At 38.0% G+C, this 25,862-nt stretch overlaps 1 protein-coding gene across 1 annotated transcript; it reads right to left on the bottom strand.

The window, feature by feature from the left end:
- Positions 1-22,808: 22,808 nt before the first annotated feature.
- On the bottom strand, positions 22,809-25,416 carry LOC116258162 (uncharacterized). Its single transcript, XM_031635312.2, has one exon. It carries the CDS (start codon positions 24,464-24,466, stop codon positions 23,321-23,323), a length of 1,146 nt encoding a protein of 381 aa, XP_031491172.1. The 5' UTR covers positions 24,467-25,416; the 3' UTR covers positions 22,809-23,320.
- Between the last annotated feature and the right edge of the window lie 446 nt (positions 25,417-25,862).

Below are 25,862 nucleotides of genomic sequence, written 5' to 3'. Positions count from 1 at the left end.
GTTATACACATATATGTGCACAAGATGATGTTCTTTATCTTTCCCTCTCTATGTTTCCACATTTTATTTAACAAATTTTCATGTACGCATAAATGGATATATATATGTGTTCTATTTTCTATCTCTACATTCTCTCTTCAAGTTAAATGTCTTATCCAACAAATTCATATATATATATATATATATATATATATATATATATATATATATATATATATATATATATATATATATATATATATATATATTTCTCTACATCTTTTCCTTTAAAAATCTCTCATTCTCTTCGAATCAATATCCTCTTTTTATAAACTTTCATATATGTATATGTGATAATATGTACACGTATATGTGCATCTCCCTTTCTCTCTCCCCCCCCCCCCCTTTAAGATCTTCTTTTTCCTCTCCATTTTAAATTAACTTTTCATTTTCACATGCTTTCATATACATATGTGTGTGTGTGTGTATATATATATATATATATATAGAATATGTATAAAGATATATGTATTTAGTGATCTTTGAAGTCTCTTTCTCTCTTTCTTTCTTTTTATGGGAGTATTTCATCTTTTTCAATCTTTTGGATATTTTTCTTCAAAGATCTAAGGTTTTTATTTATTATTTATCGACTTTACTAAGATAAAAAAAAAATCAAGTAATGACCCAATGTTGTAATCATTTTTTATGGTCTACAACCTCACTCCAATTTTAAAAATTTTTTTCTTTACATAACAATATTTATGACAATTTTATAAATAGAAAGTAAGAAACTTAGATGTATGTGATTGTAGGAATGCTTTTAGATGAATGTGATGGTATGAATGAATTATTTTCTTCTAATCATATAGGATCAATGTATTCATACATTCACACTCACTTAACATCACTTATGATCACAAGTACCTCTCCAAAAGAATTTAAGAAAGATGAGATGAAGCTCTAACTAAGTAGTAATTGAATTAAAGCAAAACCAAAAATCTACTTAAAGTCTTCAAAGAACACTAAATCCACTTCAAAATGATTTTCCAAGCTTTCCAAATGGTATTTGTAAAGATTTCTCAATTCAAGATTTTCAAATCAAAATGTTTTACACTTTCAAATGATTCTTCAAGAACTTTTTTAAAAGTTTCAAACATCAAATCTTCAATTATTTTCTCAAACACAACACCACATTTAGAATAAAAAAGATGTTTAAACCAAAACGAAATGCATTAATAATAAGCATAGCTCTTAGATTGATTACCTCAGGTAAAGGTGCCGGGAACGGTCGATCCTCGTATCGACGAGTGAGTCCCTTTCTCTCTCATTTCAAAATAAATCCATATTTTTTCTGGAGCACTCCAAAAACCAAAATACTTTTGGGAATGCGAACAGATGGCGATTGTGATGGAACTCGTCATTGTTTCGCTATGATTATCATTGATACATTTTCATTACATTTTCATTAACTTGAACATCTCACATATTGCCGATGATGAAGCATGTACCCATACTTTGGCCTTGACCCCATCGACATTTTATTACATTGCTTGGTGATTGTGTTTCTTTTTTTGCATATAAGACTAATTCAAGAGGATCAATCATGTTCACCTAGATCTAGGATCAAATACAACACTCCTCAATTTAAGGCTTGATTGAAAACCATTCTTGCTCTTCTACTTATTTTAATCACCATATTAGGAAACATTACATTGGAGACAACCGATTTTGCATGATTTCTCATATTTCAAAACTCTTCATACCTATTTGTCTTGGTCATCATGTTTCTGGGATTGATCTTAGGTAGTAGCACAAGACTAAGCCTTACAACTAGACCATACTTTGAGCGGGAAAGTCCTCTCGTTATTACCATGAGTGATAACTTGTGGTATATTGACGAGTGTCTATGAAGAAGTTGATAAACCCTACCCTTTGTTGCATAAGGAAGAGTTTATGCTAGTACTAAGTCATTCAGCTAAAGTATATAAGAATAACTAGACATTGAATTATCGTGACACAAAAGTATCTCAATTAGGTCCCTTCACCCCTTTTCTCCAAAATTATTTCACATGATAGAAGTATAGATGATGTTGATGTGCGTAAAACCTTATGTGATGATTTACAACCTCATTATATGTCTATACTTCGTATTGTCTTTGTCAACCTAGTCAAACTTTTTCACTAATTTAATCTTTATCCTTCAGAGTCGTCACTCAATATGTATTCTTTCCAACATGGTGTCACCTTCCCTTATGATCACATCCTCTTCAAGAAAAAACCCGAACGGTTTACTTATATCTCTCTTGAGTCTAAACATTTGGCTCCCGAACGGTATCAGTCTTGGCATCCCACCTTCTGTTGAATTTTTCTTCCTACTTTGAAGAAGGTGGGCTAAAAACAGTGGCAGCCGGAGGAATGCAATCAGTGGATGAGAATTTGGTGCATGCAATTGCTGAGTGATGGAACCCAAAAACCTCTCCTTTTTGGTTTCCATGAGGAGAAATGACAAATTATTATAAATTTACCGAAATAGTAGACCTCCCCACTCCGACTTATGACCCAAATGATCTGTTGGAGAAAAAATTACTCATGAGCCCGACTAAGGTTAATGCAAGTGGCTTTATAGCTCACTTTGATGAAAAAACTTGGCCTCTAGTAGAAAACCATGAGAGTCAAAGCATTAACCTGAAGAATTTGGAGCCTATGTTGACCCTTCCATCTTATCTCAAAACGCTATAGGAAGAATTAAACATTATATGATGCTTTGCATGGTAGGAGTGACCCTTTTCAATAATAAAAGTGACCTTCTACATGTTCACATTACCCAGCTTTTTAGATATGGGACATAGTGGGACCCGACACTTGTTAATCGCAATGACAACCTTTGTTTTCCTTTGCCAATGACTCACCCACTTCACATTGGAGATGTCGACTTCATAGAAGGATGCACATATGCTTTATGATTGTGGTTCCTCAAGCATGCGGGACCCCAAGCCAGTCTATTCAGAAATGCTGATGGAGCATTGACAATCTTATAAACACTATTGTCGTTTGATTGAGCAGTTGGATGGAGATGAAATCATTTGGGATTATTATGATCATCGTCAGAATCCACATCGATATACTTACCATTATCATGGGCATACCACACTCTTAGGCCCTTAATTCATAGTTCATATTGTGCTAATAGATACATGAGACAATTCTCTCAGAGGCAAAAGATGGTTTCTATATATGCACCAATTAGAGCTATTCCTAGATTCGACCTCAACTTTCCTCAATGGGTGGCATTGTTCCAATGGCATGACAAGAGTGGAAGACACAAATATGATACACTTATTTCACAGGTCCAGTGGTAAAGAAGGAATACTTTGAGTGGTGGGATGCCAATTGACCACCATCCATCATTTCTTAAAAACTTTCATTATCAACTTGTACTCTTCATTTCATCTTTAGTCGTTATCATCTTTGTTAGTGTTTTCTTTTTATGTAACTTTGGAAACTCTTAATGCAATATGAACCTTCATTTTCTCATGCAAGACTTCATTTTCATGTCCCACAAGGTGAATACTTGAAAGCCAGCAAGATGGTTGAAATCAGAGCACAAGCTAAGCAGGCTTCTCAGAACGAGGCTTTATCTTCTGAGCTTATGCTAGAAACATTTGGCCTCCCAGCAATCAAGCCAGAAAGCTACCATATGTTCCGGTTGTTTATGGAGCAATTCATTAGGGAGCAAGAAGAACAAAAATCCCTAATGGTTACTCTAAAACTAGAAACTGACAAGCCGGTCAAGCAAAAAGAAACAAGAAAGACACTTCACCTACAGATTGAGATGAAGGTCTTGGAGATTCAAACTCAGCAAGTGGTGACGAGGAAAAACCTGAATTGCTTCCTCTCAAGAAAAAAAAACAACAAAGAAAAGCAATAATCTAAAAGAAATTGTAGAAGAAAGCAGTTCCAAAAAGGAAGAGAAAGTCTGCCAAGAAAGGAAAAAAGGCAAGGAAGTGCATCCCAAGTAGTAGCTCGAATAGCGAGAGTTCTAAGGAGAAAGTAAATGAGATCAAGAGCAAGAAAAAAAATAGACTAAGGTAGAATTAGTTAAATCAAGTGATGATGAAAGTCTGACTAAACGTAAGTTTTATGAAAAGGAGAAAAGAATATGCAACCTCAAATTTAAGGGAAAAGGAAAACGGTCATACTCATGCGAGGATTACTACCTTGGTATTGAATGAGACGAAGACGTGAAGGGTTTGCCCAAGGAGTTTGTCAAATATGATGGAACCACCTACCCACACATTCATCTTTCAACATTCTTCAATGATTGCAACAAAATTTGAGGAAATAACAGAGCTTTGTTTCGCTACTTTTCAAGAAGTCTTGAAGGCATCGCTACATAGTGGTACAAAGAAAATGTCAACCCAATTAAACTAAAAGAATTTGATAGATTGATTAACATGTTTGTCGAGAGATTTGAACAAATACTCCTATGGTTTCAACCCTCAATACCATTTGCAGTCTACATCAGAAACAAGGAGAAAAAGTTCGAGAATTCATCCAAAAATGGAGAATTCAATGCAATAAGATGAAAGAGCTCATTTCTGAAGCAGAGGTTTGTCACTCATCAGGAAAAATCTCACCCAACCCATAAAAACTCTCATCCACAATGCTCCAATCAAGACCTTTCTTGGGTTGATTGAACAAGCAGATTCAATAGAGGAAGTAATTGAGGAAGGCGATTTTAATGAAATCATTACTCCTAAGTACAAAGAAGAAAGCAAGAAAGGAGAGATGACATAGTTGTTCGCACACTTCATAGCTAATGCCGGCATTCAAAAGGACAACGGCAATAGCTATAAGCTTGACAAAGAGACAAATCACAAAAAGACCATACATCTGTCCAAAGGAAATGAGGAAGAGAAGAACAAACACCCAGGCTGGAGTTATGACTGGAAGTTCACTCCTCTCAGTCAATCTCGTGAGAAGATCCTTGAGTACCTCCTCACCAAAAAAACTATCATCTTGCCAAAAATGTCAGACCCTTCAAAAATAATGGGAGGTAATAAACTAAAACTATTTAAGTTTCATCGTGCCCCTGGTCATGACACTAAGGATTGTATTGTCCTCATGAACATTATCTAAGATTTCATCAACAATGATCTCAAGGTTGATTATGATTCCTTAGGGGCCCGTTTGATGGGTGGGTGAAATTTAACGCGGTAAATTTACCATGGTAAATTTTTCTGAAAAAATTTATAGGATGAAATTTCTCCCTCTTCCAATCTGAGGCCCTGTTTGATGGGCGAAAAGAATTTACCGTGGTAAATTTAACCCTATTTGATGCACAGGAAGAATTTAACATGGTAAATTTAACCATGTTTGATGCATAGAAGGAATTTAACATGGTAAATGTTGTTTTTTTGTGTATTCTCCTCTCCAAATCTGACTTGGGAGATGACAAAGGAAGGCATCAAAATGTTGCTCTTTCTTGTCTATGCATTCAGGAAATCAAGATCAAATCATATCGACAGTTCAACGTTCAGAATCCATTCAAGACCAATACATCAAGGTTCCTCAGAAAGCCCCTCTTCCATCTCATGGATCGCACCATTAATTTAGTTAAACACATCCAGAACGAACGCATAATCAACAAAAACCTTAATTGAATATAGAGCGATTCAGAACTTGATGCATTCATAAAACCCAAGGTTCAGTAAGATACTACCAACATATGTTTACCAATAAATTATCACTTCATTTCATTGTATACAATACTACCAAATAACAGCATATCGTCAGCCATGAAACCAGAACAGAATGCATATACACTGTTTCAAACAATGAAAGTGAATCGTTAGCTTCAGACATGAACGTCTGAAAATGATCCTCTATGTTTGCATACTCTTGCTCTTTCAGCTGTATGGAATCTTTTAGTTCTTGAACTTGCTGAATCAGGGCTGCCTTCTCCACCATCAAATCTTCCCCAAGTTTCTTCCACCTTACAGTCTCATGCTTAGCAGCTTCATAGGCATCTAGCAATGCATTGAGCACATCATCTGCCTCTTTCATGGTTTCTTATGCTTCCCCAAATTTCATGAGTAGAGATTGGGCCTCATTGCTTCTTTCAGCTGCGAAGGATGCAGCATGGCCTGACTCAAGAATTGGCAGCTGTAAACAAGCATTTTAGAAGGAATGAGGACAATAACAAAGCAAGGTACATGGTCTGACTCAGAAAAAGGGAAGTAAAACAACAATAAAAAAGTCATTGATCAATATATATCAAGAATGATGTGTATAACCAATTTGCATGTTGCCTGAGATCAATCACACTGAGAATTCATGTAAACAGACAAGCAAAAGAATGAGATATCCTCCCACGTCCTTCTCCAGGTTCTCTGTATGTCTTTGCATGCTTTGAATATATAAAACTGCTTCAGAAAGTTCACTGTTCTGGTTCCACTTCGAAATGCTTTCATGTAAGGTGTCCATCATAGGTTTGTGCATATGTGCCCCTTCTTTATTCTTCTGCTGTAAGACATTCATACTAAGTAGCCAACCAGCAAAAACAAATGAATCATTAGCACGTCTATTTGCTTCAACTAGTTTACCTTGTTGATGCTTGATTTTGTCCTCTAGTATATGTACAAGGGGCACATATGCAACTGTTTGGCATATGGAGCAATTGGCGGTGGAGAGGGCAGTAACAGAGGGCAGCAAATGAAACGCCCAAATCAAGTTTTTCTCCTGAAGATTTCATGTTTATGCAGAACAAAACATCAAGCCGGCAAAGAGGAACGCAGAGACTCCTCAGCAAATGAAACATCCAAATCTAGAAGAACTTAGGGTAAGAAGCGAGAAAAAAAAATCAAAGCAGAGGCAGACATCGCACCTAAAGAAGCACCAAAGAAAGCAATCAGCAACTCTTCAGGAAATCCGGACAATTACTATACTGGAGATCCTAAAAAAAACATGGACTAAACAGAAAATTCTTCGAATCCCAACTGTAGATAATGGTCAGCGAAGAACTAAATCTTGAACTAATAAGCAAAACACGAAACGTCTAAGAAATCTGCACCTCAACAACAGAGAAAGAGAGAGAGAGATATAGACAAATTTCTCCCGTGTAGCTCAACCTACCGTCCCCTTCCTTCTCTCTATAAACTATGGAATCTACAGACAACAAGAGCAATAGAAGCAACAACGAGAGAGAAAGAGAGACAACGAAAGCAATGTGTAAAAACAGAGAACAAATCGATTTGGGTGTTTCTGAAAGGGACAGAGCAAGAAAAAAGGAGAAACCGTTACTTGAGAGCGGCGACTGTGGCGTTGGTGAACCAGCGGAGGAGCGGAGCTGCGAGCAAGAGAGAAAGGGAGAAAGGGAACCGGCAGACGCCTCTGGTGCGACGGTGAGAAGGCGACGGTGAGGGAGGAGGAGCAGTGGAGGGAGGAAGAAGGGTGAAGAAGCAAACATGTCGAGCGGGAGGAATTGGGGTGAAAAGGCAAACATGTCGAGCGGGTGAAGTCCCTTTCACGTCAAACGGGTGAACTTTCACCATGTTCGTTACGTTTTCAGTCGGGCGGGTGAAATTTCATCCGCCCGTACATTTTTCAACTGTTCCTCTCAATTTACCCCGCCCATCAAACGGGGCCTAGGTGACAAGAAATCCATTTCCTGATCACAAGAAGGTAGCAGTAGCCACAATCACCATAGGCACTCCACTCCCATATCATCCACAAGAGCACATCCAACCTTGTGATGGAAGTAGTTCACACAAAGTCATGATAACAAATCAAGGTAAGGAACATCTAGATTTTATTGCTATGATGAACCGCAAGGCAGAAAGTCAACCAAAAAACTTTTCATAATTCCAAAAACTTTTATCTTATGAGGCGGTGATGATGAATCATCAGATGACTCCTCAAACGAGGATCCATGCCACTTAGATGATGTCTTCCCCTTGGATGTATGAATGATTGAGGAAGACTTTATTCAATCCTCTAAGAACCAGTCAATTACCTTTTCAGAAAAGAACCTCTCAAAATGCGGATATTATCATGACGATGCTCTTTACATCGTCATCCAAGTTAATAAGATGATTGTGCCACATGTATTGATATGGAGGAAGTGGTTTAAACATTTGTCCTGATCTCACGACCAAAAATTTTGGGATTTCATGAAGACAAGTATCGCTCTCATGATACCAAGATCTACGGATACAATGGCCGAAACATGAATAGCAAAGATACCTTCAACATGAATGTGATCATCGAGCATACCAATCATTGCATTACATTCTATGTGGTAGATGTACCGCCATTATATAACTTGCTCTTGGGGCCTTGGATCCACAAAGTGTGAGGAATCCCGTCCACTCTCCATCAATGCCTCAAATGGAATTTTGGTTCATCGGTCATCACCGTACGTGCTAAGGATCCGGTCGAGAGGTTGGTACTACCAATGCTCCCAAAAGCCAATTAATTCAGTGGACGTGCCAGCATATGAACAGTAAAGGAAGGACTTTTGGAATAATTGATGCAAAACATGGAGATAGGTGAATCAACCGAAAATGCCTATACTATGAACAATAAAGGAAGGACTTTTGGAAGAATGGATGCAGAACATGGAGATATGTGAATCATTCGAAAATGCCTATACTATTTCAAGCAGTCGAGCAAGTTACCAAAGACATCCCTTGTATGCTTATTTTGCAAGGAACCCTAAGGGATTCCAGTTACTTCTGAAAAGTGGTTATTGTCCATTCACTGGCCTCAAAAAGAATGAAGATGACATCCTGCAACCAATCAGTATTCTTTTCAAATGAACACTCAAGGATTGGGACATCATAAGAAAATTTGAAGAAGATCTTGTGGGTTGATAGTATTCACCTTTTATTAAATCCTCCATGAATTTTGTAATCTTAACTTCAGTTTGTCTAGTCTCATGAGAGGACCCCCCTCTATGAACTATGAACTTTTGATATGCAATGCAAGTAATCTTTTGTTATCAAATTTATTTATGTTCAACTTTTCCTTTATCCTCCTCTTTACAGGATGTCGGAACTCAACATGTCAGTTTCTTCTTTTTTCTTGGAAGTCCCCCTATAAAGCATTTATCAAACAAGTAGTTAGTGAAGTAGAACCTACAACAATACCCGATGTAGAATTACTGGAATTCACTCAGATTCACAAACAAGAACATCATTCATCCTTAATGATCTGATTGAAGATATTAATATTAGAACCAGTGAGAATCCTAAGATCCATCAAATTAACATCAATTTGTCAGTAGATGAGAAGAAAAAATTGGTGGACTTTCTTATAAGCCACCAAGAAGTTTTAGCATGGACCTATGAAGATATGTCAGACTTAGACTCCCAGCTGGTTAAACATCATTTGCCCTTGAATCCTAATTGAAAGTCAGTTAAACAAAAATTGCGCAAACTTGATCCTAGACTAGAAGGGCCCATAAAAGAAGGATTAGAGGATCTCTTAAAGGCAAAATTCATTCGTGTCATGGATTACTCCGAATGGTTGGCTAATGTCATGGTGGTCCCCAAGAAAAATAACAAAGTTAGGTTGTGCATCGACTTTTCAAACCTGAACAAAGCCATGCCGAAAGATGATTATCCACTTCCAAATATTGATTTATTGGTAGACAGTACTGTAGGCCATGTCATGTTCTCTTTTATGAATGGATATTCGGGTTATAACCAAATCAAATTAGCAATCATTGATCAATTTAAGGCCACTTTTACTACACCCTGGGGTACTTTCTATTACACGGTGATGCTATTTGGGTTAAAGAATACTAGAGCCACTTATCAGAGAGTCATAGCCGCTATCTTCCATGACCATATGCACAAAATCATGGATGCGTATATCAATGACATATTAATCAAATCCAAGGCAAGAGAAGATCACACCAAAAACCCATGCCCAGGTGTTTGAAAGGCTCTTACAATACAAACTTCATTTGAATCCTTAAAACTGTATGTTTGAGGTTGAATGAGGTAAACTTTTGGGTTTTATGGTTAGTAAGAGGGGGATCGAGATAGATCTTATCAAAGCTAAAGCAATTATCGATATGCCACCACCTACCAATATCAAGGAACTGCGAAGTTTGCAAGGGTGAATCCAGCCCATCCGACGATTCATTTCCAATCTAGCAATGAGATGTGAACCATTCAACCAGTTGCTGAGGAAAGGCATCAAGTTTAGATGAGGTTTTGAGTGCCAATAGTCATTTAAAAAGATCAAGAAATACCTTCTAAATCCACCAATCTTAAAACTCATGTATTGGGTAGACCATTGCTGCTTTACATTATAGTGAATGAGTCATCATGTGGTGGCTTTTGGCACACTATGAGGAATGAAGTCGCATCAAGTATGCAATTTATTACATTAGCAAAACTTTTGTACAGTATGAAAAAAACTACTCTTCAATGAAAAAAACTTGTCTAGCATTGGTCTGGATGTGTCAGAAGCTGAAACATTATATATTAGCTTGTGAAGTCAAGATACTCTCCAAGTTGAATCCGCTTAAGTACATCTTGAAGTAGCCCTTCTTTAATGGGCGCATCGTCAAATGGCAAGTTTTGCTGATGTAATATGATCTTGAACATGTGTCTTAGAAGTCAATCAAAGGACAAACAATTGTGAATTAGTTAGCAGAGGAACAAGTACTAAGATTGGAAAGAATTCCGATATGGAAGATGTACTTTGATGGATCCAGGAACGTGATGGGAGCATGTATAGGTTTTTTACTTATCACTCCAAAAGATTAAATGATCTCGTACTCTTTGAAACTTGATTTTTCATGTAACCATAACATGGGCTGAATATGAAGCTCTTATACAAGGACTTCGTTCTTTACTGAGTTTTCAAGTAAAAAGGGTCCACAGCTTCGGTAACTCTCAGCTTATCATCAATCAAATGAATGGAAAATGGCAAGTCGAAGATAAAAACTCGATGTCATATCAAGAGATCACCACCACTTTGATCTGTCAATTAGAAGAAGTACAACTAGCTCATATAAAAAAAGAAGGCAACCCTATTGCGGATGGCAAGTTTAGGATCCACTAGTTCCTTTCGAACCAATGAAGCAATCTGTTCTTTTGAGATTGGAAGATTAGAACACCTTGCTTTTGAAGTGGAGAAGTATGTTTATCATATCCAAGAAGGGAATACGCCTTGGTATCTTGACATCAGAAGATACATTGAAAGCAGAGAATTCTCAACTGAGATGAACAAAAATGAATGAAAAGTAATTCAACATATGTCAACGAGGTACTTTGTTCTTGCTAAACTATTATACAGACGTTGACTTAGTACTGAATACTCTTGGGATGAAGACGAGGCAAAGGAAGTCATCAAAGAGTCACATCGAGGAGACTATGGGTGCCATGTTGGTTACCAAGCCCTCACTAAGCAAATAATTTGAGCAAGATATTATTGGCCTACTAAGCAAATAGATTGTTACCAATTCGTCAAAAGATATAAAGAGTGTCAACTGCACGCTCCAATGATCCATCCACCAGCCTCTCACTTGCATTATTTAACATATCTTTGACCGTTTTCAATGTGGACATTTGACATAGTCAAACCAATATCCCCTACAACTTCTAATGGCCATAAGTATTTTTTCTTGCAATGGTTTACCAAGTGGGTAGAAGTCGTCATGCTCAGAACAGTAGAAGGGTGTAATGTGGTGTCCTTCATTCACAAAAGTCTTTTTTGCAAATTTGAAGTCCCTCATGATATAGTATCTGATAATGGGACTCATTTCAAAAATGAAAAAATGATGCAGTTGCACAGTAAATTCTGCATCATGCATCATTTTTCAGCTCCTTGTTAATCCCAAGGTAATAGACAAGTAGAGGCCACCAATAAGATCATAAGCTGCATATTGGAGAGGACCATGGAAACTGGAAGAGACTGACACGAAAAGAAGCATAACGCTCTATGGGTATATATCACCACTATGAGAACTCCTACAAATGCCACTCCATCGGAGCTAGTCTATAAAATAGAAGTGGTTCTACCATTGCAAGTGTTGAAACCCGCTAAAGTTCGCTACTCTCGTAGAGCTTCCTCTAAATCAATATTAGCAGAAGAGGATAATGCAGCTCGATTTGCTAGATGAAAAGAGGTTAAAAGCAGTTGAGCACGCTGAAACCTATTGTCAAAGGGTGGCTAGACAATTTTCCAAGTCAGTTATCGAGAGACATTTCAAAGTGAATCACTTAGTCCTATGATCTGTAGTAGACCTCAAAGGATGAACACGTGGCAAGTGGGCACCAAATTGGAAAGGCCCATATGTTATTAAGGAAGCATTGCCCTATAATTCATATTGACTGATTGATGTTGATGGACTGCTTGTTGATCTTGTTAACGCTTTTCACCTCAACAAATTCTATGCTCAGTTTTCTTGTATTGACTTTCCAATCAAGGGCAATATTTGTGTTTTCCATATTCAACATACTATTTATTTTGGATTCTTCCCAATTGTAAAACGTAACCATTACACTGGGGCACTTTTTTATTATTATTATTATCGATCAAGACTTGAGAGCAACCCATGCAGGTAAGGGGAAAACCTACAATGCAAAACAATCCGCTCAGGTAAGGGGTCAAACCTGAACTTGCCCAAACCCACTCAGGTAAGAGGTCAAACGTGAACTCAATCTAGCTCAAATAGCCCATGCAGGTAAGGGGTTAAACCTGAAACATCATTCCAAACATGTTTTGTTTGAAAAATTCGGGATGCATATCTTTGTCACTAAGCACGGCTAGCACCGGGTCACCCCAAATTTTTTTGAAAAGACTGCATTCTTTTTATCCAAAAACAAGTTCAAAGCTCAAGTTTAGACGTAAGATTCAAAATCCAACTCTCGAGTCCAAATAAGATCCAAAATCCAAGTCTAGGCCCGAATTCATTATTTCAAACTCAAAACCCAAAACTGAAATCAAGACAACAAAATTTGAATTTATGGGTCTTGCGCGTGCATGCACGGACCATCCCTTTATTTTATGTTTTGTTCTCATCCAAAATGTGTTTTAAGCCTAAGTCCTGTGCTAGAACGAGTCAACAACCAATTGAATCTAATTCGGATTCAAAACTTGTCCAGAGTCACTTAAAAAGGAGCCAACCACCCATTTGTAACAAAAACCAATTTTATACACCTTTTTAAATAAATTTAAAAAAAAAAAGGTATTATGCTTTTTATAAGAAAAGCCCTTATTTATTTCATATAATTTTAAAAAAAAAAAGAAAAAAAAAATTTTGTGCATCACACGACACGCAGCAGCGTGACACACAGTTGCGCAACCGTGTGTCGCGCAATGCACACACGTGATCCCGTGGATGATCGCATGAAGAGATTACGTGTGCGATTGGTGCAGTGTGCGGCAGCGCGTTACGCGCTGCAGCCCGCGGCAATGCACAATGCTCTACAACTTGTGTTTTTTCAAAGTGTCTGGCGCGCAACAACACCCGAACTGAGGCCTGCCCACTGTGCATGCCCCATTTTCCTTCAAAAAAAGACCGTTGGAGGGTGATTTTGAACTTTTTAGGTGAGCATTACCCATGCCCACACCCGAAAAGGTGTTTGCAGAGCTAGTAGTCAATCCTAGTTAGTCAAAACCTATAAAATAATTAAAATAATTCAAATTTTAAAATTCGCATGGAAAACTTGTCAAATTCAAAAAAGAAAATCGATATTTTGAGTTTTGTCTCCAAAACTTTCTATAAATACCCCCACAATCTTTCTTCTTGGGAATGAGCTAGCCCTTGGAGAACCTCTAGTGCATTCTCACTTGAATACTTAAAGTTTTCCCTTGGCTCTCTTTCTCCATTTCTCTCTTTTCTTTCCTTCTCATTCATCTTCTCTTCCAACTTTGAGAGCAAACTTCTCCAAATTACAATTCTTAAAGGGAGCACAAGGAGATTTCTTGGAGCAATATCTTCATCATCTTGGAGCTTCACTCAAGGCGAATCTAGGATCATTCGGAGAAAGGGTATTCATTTTCCTGAAATCATTTTTGTTAGAGGTATGTAACCAACATTTCAAACATTTTTATTTCCTTACTTTCTCCCTTCTTTATCTCTCTATGGCCATATAAGATAGCTTTCAAACCTCCTCTTCCGAGCCACGAGCTATTCTTCAGTCCATCGGGAGCAATGAGAAGGTGGAATAAGATTTCATTTTATGATTAAGCATGGTTCTTTCATGTCTTGAATGTTGTTTTCTTATACATGCCTAGTTGATTGTTTTTCCTATATGAATGTCAATAAGATTTCATTTTATGATTGAAGCATGTTTCTGCCTTGTTTTGAATGTTGCTTTGTTATTATACATGCCTAGTTAATTTTTTTTATACGAATGAACGGTGAGAATGAGAGTTTGGTTTGAGATTCTTCTTTGTTATTATGTTGATTTTGATGTTAGGATTTATCCAACTCGGGAAAGCCATTCGCGAATATGTACATGTTAAAAATGCATTTTCATGTCATTATTACGCTTGTTTCTTTCTTAATCACCCAATTATGAACCCCAATAAGTGCATTGCTCCTCATTTTATGTGTGATTGATTTTCTTTTATAACCAACGGTGGAAGAAGCATCTTCCCTTATAACAAATGAAATAATTATGTTTTATGTTCATATGTTTTATGTTCATATATAACAATATTTAAAACTATACTTTTCAAAAGATTTTTGAAAGACTGAACCCTCTTGAATGAGGCTTTGGAGGCTTAGCTTCGGCTCTTGCATGAGCTCAAGTTCCTCTCCAGCCTTCATCAAAATTGAAGTCGGATACTTTAAATCATTTTTTGATTTTTAATCTTATGAAGACACATACGTATACACATGTTCACATGTTATATACACATATGTGCACATAACGATGTTCTTTATCTTTCTCTCTATGTTTCCACATTTTATTTCACAAAATTTAAGTACACACGAATGCATATATATATGTGTGTTTTATTTTCTATCTCTAGAATCTCTTACTTCTTTCTTCAAGTTAAATGTCTTCTCCTACAAATTTATATATATATATATATATATATATATTTCTCTATTTCTTTTCCTCTAAAAATCTTTCTTTCTCTTCGAATCAATATCCTTTTTTTATAAACTTTCATATATGTATATGTGTGATCGTATGCACACATATATGTGCATTTTTTTCTCTCTCTCCCTTTAAGATCTTCTTTTTCCTCTCCATTTTAAGTTAATACTTCATTTTCACAAGCTTTCATATGCATATGTGTGTGCATATATATATATATATTTGTGTGTGTGTGTGTGTGTGTGTGTGTGTGTGTGTGTGTAATCCGTATAAAGATATATGTATTTAGTGATCTTTGAAATCTCTTTCTCGCTCTATTTCTTTTTATAGGAGTATTTCACCTTTTCGATTTTTCTGTATATTTTTCTCCAAAGATCTAAAGTTTTTATTTCCTAAAATGAAATACATTAAGAATAAGCATAACCCTTGGATTGATTACCTCCGGTAAAGGCACTGGGAATGGTCGATCCTCGTATAGACAGGCGAGTCTCTTTCTCTCTTCTTTCAAAATAAAACCTTATTTTTTCTAGAGCACTCCAAAAACCAAAATATTTTTGGGGATGCGAACAACAGATCATGTTCTAACAGGTTCTTTTTTTTAACTCATGGTCCCTACACATAGATCCTACCTAGGGCTAGAACTTCTAGTGCAAAACATTCATAAGAACATATTATTCAAGTGTGTGCAGATATACATACTTTCGGGGAAGAGACTTTCCCATTCAGCTTATAAGTTAAGTACAAAGCAAACTTTAAACACCCATAATGATCCTTCAAACAACCATTTCAAGAAAATTTCCTAATCCACATTTGGTTAACCTAAAACAACTTAAACATGCAAGACGGAAAAAACAAATCTTACCTTGATAAGTAGCAAAGTAGCTAGCCCTAAATAAAACATAATGTTCCATATTAACAATAAAAAATGTTTAAAAGAACTCAAGATCCCTAGCCTGCTAGGCTAACATCGATGGAGAACACAATCTAGGGTGTGTTAAATAATTACAAACAAATGTTTCTTGAAGCTATGGCTCAGCCAACTTTATACAAATTGTTATGGCTAAAAATGTCTAAAATCAACCAATATCCTATGCAAGAAAACAAATCTATTTAATCCATTAAACAATATCACAAAACCATTTAGTCTATTAAGCAAGATCCCAAAAAAAATCTTAAGCTGCTTAAATAGAAGTAATGAAAAAACTGAAATAAATAAGAAAATCAGTAATAATACTGATTCCTCACCTTTTGTTGGTAGATCTCTGCTTTCCCAAGTCTGGTTTGGCCAGTCGAGTCGGCTGCATGATGCTTTGAATTGAGAGCAAACCTAAAGGAGCAAGAAGGCTTAAGAAGAAAGAAGTGGAACTAGCCTTAACCACTGACTTGACTAGAACAAAGAGGAAAGGAAAAAGAAGGCTGCGATTTCTCTTAGCTCTCGGGTAGGAATACTGCCAATGTAAGCTTAAGGGGGTAGATATGGGGGCTTGGATGGACGGGAGAGATGAGAATGTGAGTAACCCACAAAATGGCAGCTTCTTATAGACATGTGAATTCAAACTTTTGTTATGAGGATGGAGCTCGCTTGAGGATGCAGTTTTGCATAATTTACATTGTCTTGGAATAGAATAAGTTGTCATTTATTAATTACAAATGTAGAGTGTGGATAAATTCAGCAATTGATGCATAGATATGGGGTTCTTTACTTGCACTCTTTTCCTGTTTTGCTTATTGGTGGTTTTGTTTCATTTGCATTTTGCAAGGCAAGGTCCTCAAACACCCTGCTGGAGGTTTTTCCTCCTACTTTTATTGAACAAAGAATCACAAAACAATGAAAGAATGGACATGAAGCAGAAACATATATCCGTAGCAAATGCACTCACTATAGGAATTGAATTAGCAGTCTCCAACATCTATAGATAGTCAACTATTAGATACAAAAAAAAAAAATTCCCATCCATGGTAGATCTTGCAAAAAACTTCTCCCACCCTCAATTAGAGCCCTAACCCTTCTAACCAAGACCTTTGATTAGAAAACAATCCACACTTTGGATTTGTCATAACAATAAAAATTAACCAAAGATTGTCTCAGAATGATCATTTCCAGATCTCTAACATCGTTTTGCAAGGACACCACAACTTGAGCACGTTCATAACGTGTTCCATGTTTTGATGCTGAGAAAATATGTCCACGACCCAACACATGCAATCAATCATGAAGACATCTCAATAAAATAAGACCTAACTTCTGAAGAAATACTTATACTGATTGTTAATCATCTCACTAAGAAGCTATACCACAAAGAGACTCCCATGGTAAACGTTAGATGGTTGCACCATTCAATTGAAGAATGTATATAGGAATCCAAGGATGCGACAAAAAGACAATACCCTACTCTATTTGGTAACTAGCTTCTTTAAATTTCATGGACAAAATTTCTTTAGGAGGAGAATTGTAAGACCTGCAATTCTTAATGCATCTATTAAATGTGTCTACATCTATTTCTCTAGAATTACGTTGTTCACCTTTAAGAGAACGGATGCTCAGTGGTAGAGTATGCAACATGCTTCATGTAGGTTCGATCAGAATGAAAAACAAACCGGTATATCTCAAATTATAATCAACTTATCAAGAGGCATTAAGTGATAAGACAAGAATAAGGTATCTAAAGAGACATAAAGAGAATTTTTGCAATTGTCAATGGTAAACTTAAAATTTCAAAAAATGCAGCGACATGATCAAAATTTCACAAATTAACAAGGGTATTTTGGTCCAAGTAAAAGTTTATGGTCTAAACATATATTAAGATAATCTAAACATGTTTTTATTAAGCTAAACAAGTTTAGTTAAAGTTAAGCTTAATTGAAAATATAACATAATATAATATAATATAATATTTATGATGAGCATTAGAGAGCACCGTCCTTTTAAATGGAAGTGTCTTTTCCGTGCAAAGAAAGAAAAGAGGGGATGAGAGAGAAAGAGGGTGTGCATACCTACGATGGAGAGAAGATCGCACGGACAACTGAAAGCCTAGGTAGGCATACATTTGTATGGTTTTAAATTTTCAAAATCGATCTTTATTTTGTCAAAAATGGACAAAATGAGTTTTTTCAAGCCATACTCCACCTGTTTGATTTTATGAATGCATAGTCGGATTCCTCACTATCTCTAGAGCATATCTATGGAGACGGATTTGAATTTTGATAGTCGGATTGTCGTTTACCTAGTGCGCTCGTGTTGAGGCACTTTGATAGTTTTAAGTGAACAGTCCAGCCTATAAATGTGCAGGTCGTACCATCAGACTTGTTTCGCAATGTTGAGTCCAACGGCGTCACTCACCGGCGCCTGCCTAAGCTTGGTTGACTGGCCCGACCCAACCATAATCGGGCTGAGTCAGCCAGGGCTAACCAGCGATGTTAAACCAGTTGACCATGACAAGCCAACCATGGCCATGCCATGACCAAGCCAAGACTAGGCCCTAGGCCACCTAATCCCAGGCTCGATGAACTTAGTCCGACCCTCAACTTTTATTTTATGACATAGTTTTGTGGTAAAGTTAGTTTAGCCTAACAGTGCTTAGTCCGTTTAAACTCGCAAACCTAAGAAATCACCAATGACTCTAGGTTTGCCAGTTGTGAGCAAACCGGTTAGGCTTTTGTCAGATTTATCTTTGCATGCTATTCGATTTTTATATTTAATGCTTAAATCTGACAGATTGCTTGAAATGCATGCAGCGTGCTTAGCATAATTGTCATTCATGTATGGTGATGACAAAATCATGCATTGATTAATAATAAAATGGATTAGAAGCTCCATGTAGCAGAGTAGTTCTTAGAATGGCAAGTGATGGTTCGCAGTTGTAATTGTACCAAGACAACGGCCCTTTGTCGTGTCCCTCCCGAGAATACTTGGGGGGGTTGTCTGAGTAACGACCCTGCTCAGACGTGCGAAGTCTGACGAGACTCTCGGCTCAATGTGATCAGATTACACCTTGTAGACGGGCCGGGCCTACTGAGTATGAGATCATGCTCATGCTTTGCTCAGACGTGCGAAGTCTGATGAGACTCTCGGTTCAATGTGATCAGATTACACCTTGTAGATGGGCCTACTGAGTATGAGATCATGCTCATGCTTTGAAATTATGTTGTTTTTCAAGTGATTTGGGTGCGCCACAACAGTGAGCAAGGGAGACCTTGATACATCTGTCAGTTTTGTCTTATAGACATCTACTCAATTATTATTTTGACTTTTGTATATATTTATGTGGTCTCTAGCCAAGAAAGGTTGGTGGGATCTTCAATATGTAAATTATAATGGATTTTTGTACGTGTTCCATTGTGAATCACACTATCGATGAATCTGAACCTGGTCCTTAGAACAATTAGAACCATTAACTGCTCAAGATAGGTCGAGCCATGTGCTAATACACAGGCAAATTATTTGTACATGCTTTAGGACAAATCGGACCTACACCAATTAGTAGGTCATGTGATAGTGAATGTTGCGCTACACTCACGAATAATGTATAAAAAAAAAAAAAAAGATTGGGTACCTTTCAAGATGTGACAATCTGGATTCAAAACATAAATATAGAACACAACATCATGCGTAAACAAAATAGGAGGCAATGGGTAAGAGTGCATTCTCTTGTGCGGGTGGGTTGTGGAAGAAGGTTTCTCTGCATTGTGAAAAGACTGACCCTGTCAAGCTGCAAGGCTATCTCAAGAACCAAGAGATACGCACTCCAAACCTAATAGCACTATTCTTTGATAATAAATCTCTTCACTATTTAACTTCTTCACCATTTTCATCTTCCTCAAGGACCAAGGCATTAACTACTTATAATATCGATAAAAAGGCAGCAGACACAAGAATAATTTTTCCACGTTCTTGCTAGATTGCTTCCATCCCCAACCAACATCAACTACTACAGTAGCATGAGCGTCTACGAGCATCGGAGATTGATTCTTCCAATGACAGCAACTTTAAAGCCGCAAAGTGAAATGGTTTGAACTTGTCAGAAAAAAGCGGGAAAATGGTTTAAACTTTAAAAGCTCACCGCGGCAAAAACTAAGGGGTAAGGGGAAAGGCCAGGTAGACTTGTCGGAAGAAAGACGCAGATGAAGGGGTAGAGGCACGCTCCCCCAAGGAAGTAGTCAGAAGGTCTTTACCCAGAAAGGTTGCATTGGAATTCGTCGCAAGAAAGTAGCAAATGGAGGTGCAGAATGTCCAGCCAAAGCAAAGCAGGGCAAGATGGCCTACCAAGTGATGTCCAGGCGGGAGACGGGGAGAGGGATGTGAACCATCGACCTGAATTTTGCTTGGGCTTGAACATCCAATCTCTCTGCGGTGGGAGAGCTTTTACTTATCTCTTTTTATGTATTGTTTCGGCAGGCAATGATAAATCAGCATTGGTGCCAGTTCTATAGGAAAGTTGCTAAGATGGTCTTACCATGATGCGGCACTGGGCACGAGGGATTATCTATATACAAAACAATTTTGTAATTTGAGGGGCAGTTTGGTAACAAGAACAAATTGTGTTTGTTTTGTGTATTTGCTTCAAGAGTGGGATACATTCATTGAACTTTTGTTTTCCTGTTCTATGATTTTTTGAGGCTGCAGGGCTAGGATATATGAAACACTTAACAAATGTTCCTAGCTCCAAGGAAATGTGTATGACACGTAAGAATAAGCATCAATGTTATAAATTTAGATGTGATGACTAATGTCGGCCTAAATTCTTGCAATGGATCCGGATTCTGAATGCTAACACGAGGTGCTTATGGCGCTTATGACCATGTGCAGATATAGCTAAGAGGTCAAAATTTGAACGTCCAAGCCGATCAAGGTCTTAAGAAGACTGAATCAGTCGAAGTTGGCGTACTAAAGTAAAATCAACGAATGGTATAAAAACACAATCAAACATATCCAAACAAAAATATTTAAGCAAATAAACATATTTACACAAAGAACAAATACATGCTAAGCACATAATTGGAATTTTTTTCTCGAGAAGATGTTGGGAATTCAAAATTTTAAAACATTTAAAATTAACAATAAATTATGAAGCTTTTTACTTATTTTTTTGGAAACGCCGGTAAATTTTTAAAATAGACATTACAACGTTAAAATAAGCTTCGAAGTTTCTGATACATGCATGATAAATTTTTTCTTTAAAAAAATGCAATTTTTTCATAATATCATTTTCATTTTGTTATATATATGTGTGCCTCAAAAGAAAACTTATTTGCCTGAATAACAAAAAACAATAAAATGTTGGAGTAAACCAAATGCATACAATTCAATATTCACCTAGTAGAAACGACTAGTTGACCTAGTTGGACTAGTCCATGGTCTATGACTCTACCTGCGCATAGCCATGGTCCATGGACTGCTTGGTGAGGTGATCGACTGATTGATTAGTCGGAGAGTAGCCATTAGTTGCCTACGTTGACATTGTCATATAGTAATAAATAGTTGACAAATATAATGCGACACAAGGTTTTGTGTAACCTTAATATGTGACTTTGTTTTTCTGTTCTTCCAGTTCGATTTCATTTTATAAGACGTGGCTGGATGTTTTATTGGAAGTTTTGCTCGGTGCCTTATGATTTACAATTTGAATGTTCAAAGTGACTGTTTTATGCGCTCTAATAGATTAGTTGTCTCTGCAGGTACCTGTGAAAAGGGGACGAGATTACTTTCCTGAACATGTTCAAAAACCCATTTACTGTTTTTATGTTCCCCTTGAAGAGACAAGATTTGTAATGAGTGTCAAGGTTTGTCGCGTACCTGAAATGACAATCTCCAAAGCCATGTAAATACTCATGCATCATTGACCTCTTGCCCCTTGGGATGCAGATGAAGCTATCAGAGTCTCAGTACCAAGAACTTTTATGGTGAACTTGAACCAGAGAAAACGTTTGCTGTACAAGAAGATTTCAGTCACGGTCATTAAAAGTAAAACCAAGGTTCTTCTGAAAGTGCATCACATATAGCATTCCACTCAACATATGACGCTTTGAGAGTGATGAAGGCAGGAGGATGCCGGAAAACAGCGTTATCAAGGTTGAGACTTTTTGAGAGAGAAAAAACAATTGTGTTAGTCCTTTCATGTTTAGATTCTCTATCCTCGTTTGACAGTAAAATTTTCCCATTCACAAGCATGTGATTTATATTAGAAATTCACAATGCTCTTACGAGAGTAGAAACGTAATTCCCAAGAATCATGTAATTACTCTACTGTAAGAGAGGAAGAAGAGAGACCTGACAACATTGTGATCCGCATCCCAAAAGTAAAGGTCCAAAAAGATTCCTATCTCTACTCACCAACCCACTATAGTGTTTAACTAGAGAAAATACATTTAGAAAGACTTTTGGACCATCTCAGAGAATTATTACATGTTGATTATATCATCTGAGAATGCCAAACAGGGGAAAGCAGAAATGTGTCACATATACATAAAATTTCCAACATCTTCCTGCTTCAATTTTGGGTACTAACACTCATGGAACTTCAATGCTCATAGCTATTCTACAATTTGGAAACCTCTTGTAGGACCTCTCCCCAACTAACCGGTGGGTCCTAATGTATGTTCATATTTCATAAGGATGAATGTCACCAGAAAAGACTTCATAAAAATGAATGTTAAGAATCCTTGCAAGAACACTTCATACCTGCCAGAATACTTGACAAGCTTTTCAATCATGATAAAAAAAATGTCCAATCAACTGCCATTACGTCAACCCAAACAGAAGCAATGGAATCTAGCTTCCATTTCTCACTAGAACCTTAGAATTTACAGTAGATAAAATGCAATTAGTGACATAAAAAATGATGGTCATATCTGGTGAAACAACATGACATACTTTGATTTAAGAGGGCCATCAAAAGGCTCTACATACAAGACTGTGGCAGCGTTAGTAGCAACCTCATAGAAATCAAACTCATATGAATCTTGCAGCAGTCACAATAGAGATAGGCGAATAGTGAAAGAAATGACAATCCCAGGGATGTTTCTACTGATGTGGATATGTGTGCCGATCTCCTGATTCATGCACATTTTTGGGATGTGCTCTCTTTGTTTTTGCTGCTGAAAGAAGCGATGAATCGTATAGCTGACAGAGTAGGTAGTGAAACTTTTTACTTATTCATGATGGGAAAAAATGAAATGGCTCCAACGGGTAATAAGTAAGAGCTTCATGGAGTCGTTGTACAGTCTTTGATTCCAGAGGAAAAAAGAGCTACAATGTGGATACTGCAAACTCATTGGGCAGGTGCTAATCCAGAAAATTTTGGGGATGCTTCTTGGGAAATGCCACCCATAGTCTCCAAACAAGAAGACCTACAGGTGAAGTAGAAAACTGCACTCATCATTGAGTCTATAAGAAGCAAAAAACTGTACATGATCACCAACAGAGGACCTTCCCATATCCTGGAGGTTCCGTCACCATAGCTCAGAGTCTTCACCCTATACTCAAAAAGACCCTCCACAAAAGCCAGGCCGGCTGTCGAACCAAGAAATATCAAAAGACCAACTTGCCTCTGCTCTTTAATCAAGAAGAGGGAACGAAGCAAGGTTTGCGGACCGGAGGAATTCTCCAAGACAGAGACCACCGTTGCCAAATTACAGATAATGATGGTGTGCGCGAAGGCCACAAAAAAGACAACTGTAAGAGCCAAGGCGGCATACTTGATCAGATCCGCAGGTGCTCCGAAGATCATAAAAGTATTGCAGGCGGTCGTGAGTAGAACAACGAAGAGAGCGACGACAGTGAGAATGACCAAAGAGATCCACAAGTAGATTAAGGCCAATCTCCTCCAAATCTTAGCGGCGGCAGCCACGAGCTTCGCGATCGAGAGCTCTGTTCCAGCATAGGCGCAGGCAACGGAATAAAAAATGGCTGCCTTGGCCAAGACTGAGAGAGTCATGAACAACGGCGAGCAGAAGATGGCGGAGAGGATCATCTCGGACACGCGAAGACAAGAATCTTTTAAGAAAAGGCCGGAGGGAAGCCCGCTTAATTGAACAACCAACAAGAGCTGCAAAGAGAGCCTCCTGACGAGGGATCGGCTGACGAATGCGTGCGAGAGTATGACGGCGGAGACGGGGCAGAGGAGCACCGCCGCTATGGCCAAGAAGCGGGTGCTGTCCTGACGAAGGATCCTGATCGTTTCTCTCAAGATCTCCAAGGCGCCCATCGACTCAAATCGTTGTTGATCCAGATTGAAGGCATGCCGGATTAGGGAGCCGCCGTCACCACCAACGCAGGCACTCAGAGCGCCTCCCGACCTGGATTCGTAGTGCGGACTGCTGCTGCGTTGTATCAGTGTGCACGACTCCTCGACCATCATATCCCTGCGCGGATGGTCCACAACGTCGTCATTCCGACCGCCGCTGCGGTCGTCCATCGTCGCGCTTGCGTTCTTGTTTCTTCCCTTCTCCTTTTCCGTCCTCCTTTTGGGAGGATTACCTCCTGTCCTGTGTCTGGATCGCTCTTTTCACTGATCTCGAGAAAAGTAGCCGAATCCAACCAACTCCAGTTGTTCGTTCCCCTTCAATCAAGAAAGCTTCGCTTCGTTGCTGTTTGTTCTTTTTCATTACAGCGATCTTCCCAAGAATTGCTCCTCTCTCGCTTCGGGTTTAAGCTGAAAAAGGAAAGGGCCGATCCGGCGGCTCCTTTCGAAGATTCCTCTTTCTTTTCCTTTGCTTACCAACAAAGCTTCGCAGAAACCAGAAAACTGGGTTTGTCCACCAAATAGAAAATCGATCTTGAGAGAGAGAGGGTACTTGAAGATTTTCAATGACAAAAGACAACTAGAAATTTATTTGGTCAGGTCGGTTTAAAGCAGATGAACATCTGTACAGCGTTTCTGAAGTAAACATACGACGCTGGGACGATCATTGGAGTAACCAGAACAGCAAAAACGAAGACACGAAACACCCACAGACACTAAAAGCTATCGAAAACAAAAATCCTGATCTGCTCAATGAGTTAAATTCGTCCTTTGTGCTACCAACTCTACGATTCAGAAGAAAAATTCGACCCTGCTACGTTCCAACTCTTTCTCCTCAAACATTCCAATCGCCATAGATCTGAACAAAACTTATCCCTGCCATCAGAAGCCCCTTAGTGATGGCTACCCACGAGCACCCACCACGCGCCGAATGAGAAATTCGAGGTTCACAAACAGCAACTTCCCGTGGCATCTACAGCGCGCTGGGGAAGCAAGGCCGTTCAGAGAAAAATTCACTTCCGCCCAATGGTTCCAGAATCAGGTTAGGTTCAAGCATGTAGAGAAGGGATCGGGTCTTCAACCTCAAACACTACCGTTGTGATCAGAGTCCCGACTCCCGCACACCGTCACCTGTCTCTATTTGAAGGGGGCTTATGAGTAATGTCATCGAGTGTGCTAGGGGCCTTGCAGTTACTAGAAAAACCGTGAGGCTTGTAACACATAAAATTTCACAAAAATGCCTTTACTCTCTGTTTGGATGAGAGGGAAAGGATACTTTTTCACGAGTTTAGATGACTAATTAAATAGGAGGAAATGAAAGGAATATGAGTTTTTGTGTTTGGTTGTAAAGAGAAGGAAAGGAGAGGCTTCTGTACTTTGAATCCCTTTACCTGTGGATGGATGATTTTAATATATAAAAAGGAAAAGAAAAAGAAAGTGAGGGAAAAAAGATAAAGAAAAGGAAAATAACACCTTGTTTAGGGGAAGAGGGAGGAAAATGAATGGAAATGATAGCCAATATTTTGTTTGGATGGCTAACTAAAGATGATGAAAAGGAAAGAAAAAGGAA

Source organism: Nymphaea colorata, chromosome 7 (assembly GCF_008831285.2).
Source record: "Nymphaea colorata isolate Beijing-Zhang1983 chromosome 7, ASM883128v2, whole genome shotgun sequence".
Lineage (NCBI taxonomy): Eukaryota > Viridiplantae > Streptophyta > Magnoliopsida > Nymphaeales > Nymphaeaceae > Nymphaea > Nymphaea colorata.
The sequence above is the reverse complement of the archived record's forward strand: the minus strand, read 5'-3'. Positions and strand labels throughout refer to the sequence as shown.

Excerpts from the sequence above, each read along its gene's own strand:
- LOC116258162 (XM_031635312.2), bottom strand. The coding sequence starts at position 24,466 with ATGGACGACCGCAGCGGCGGTCGGAATGACGACGTTGTGGACCATCCG.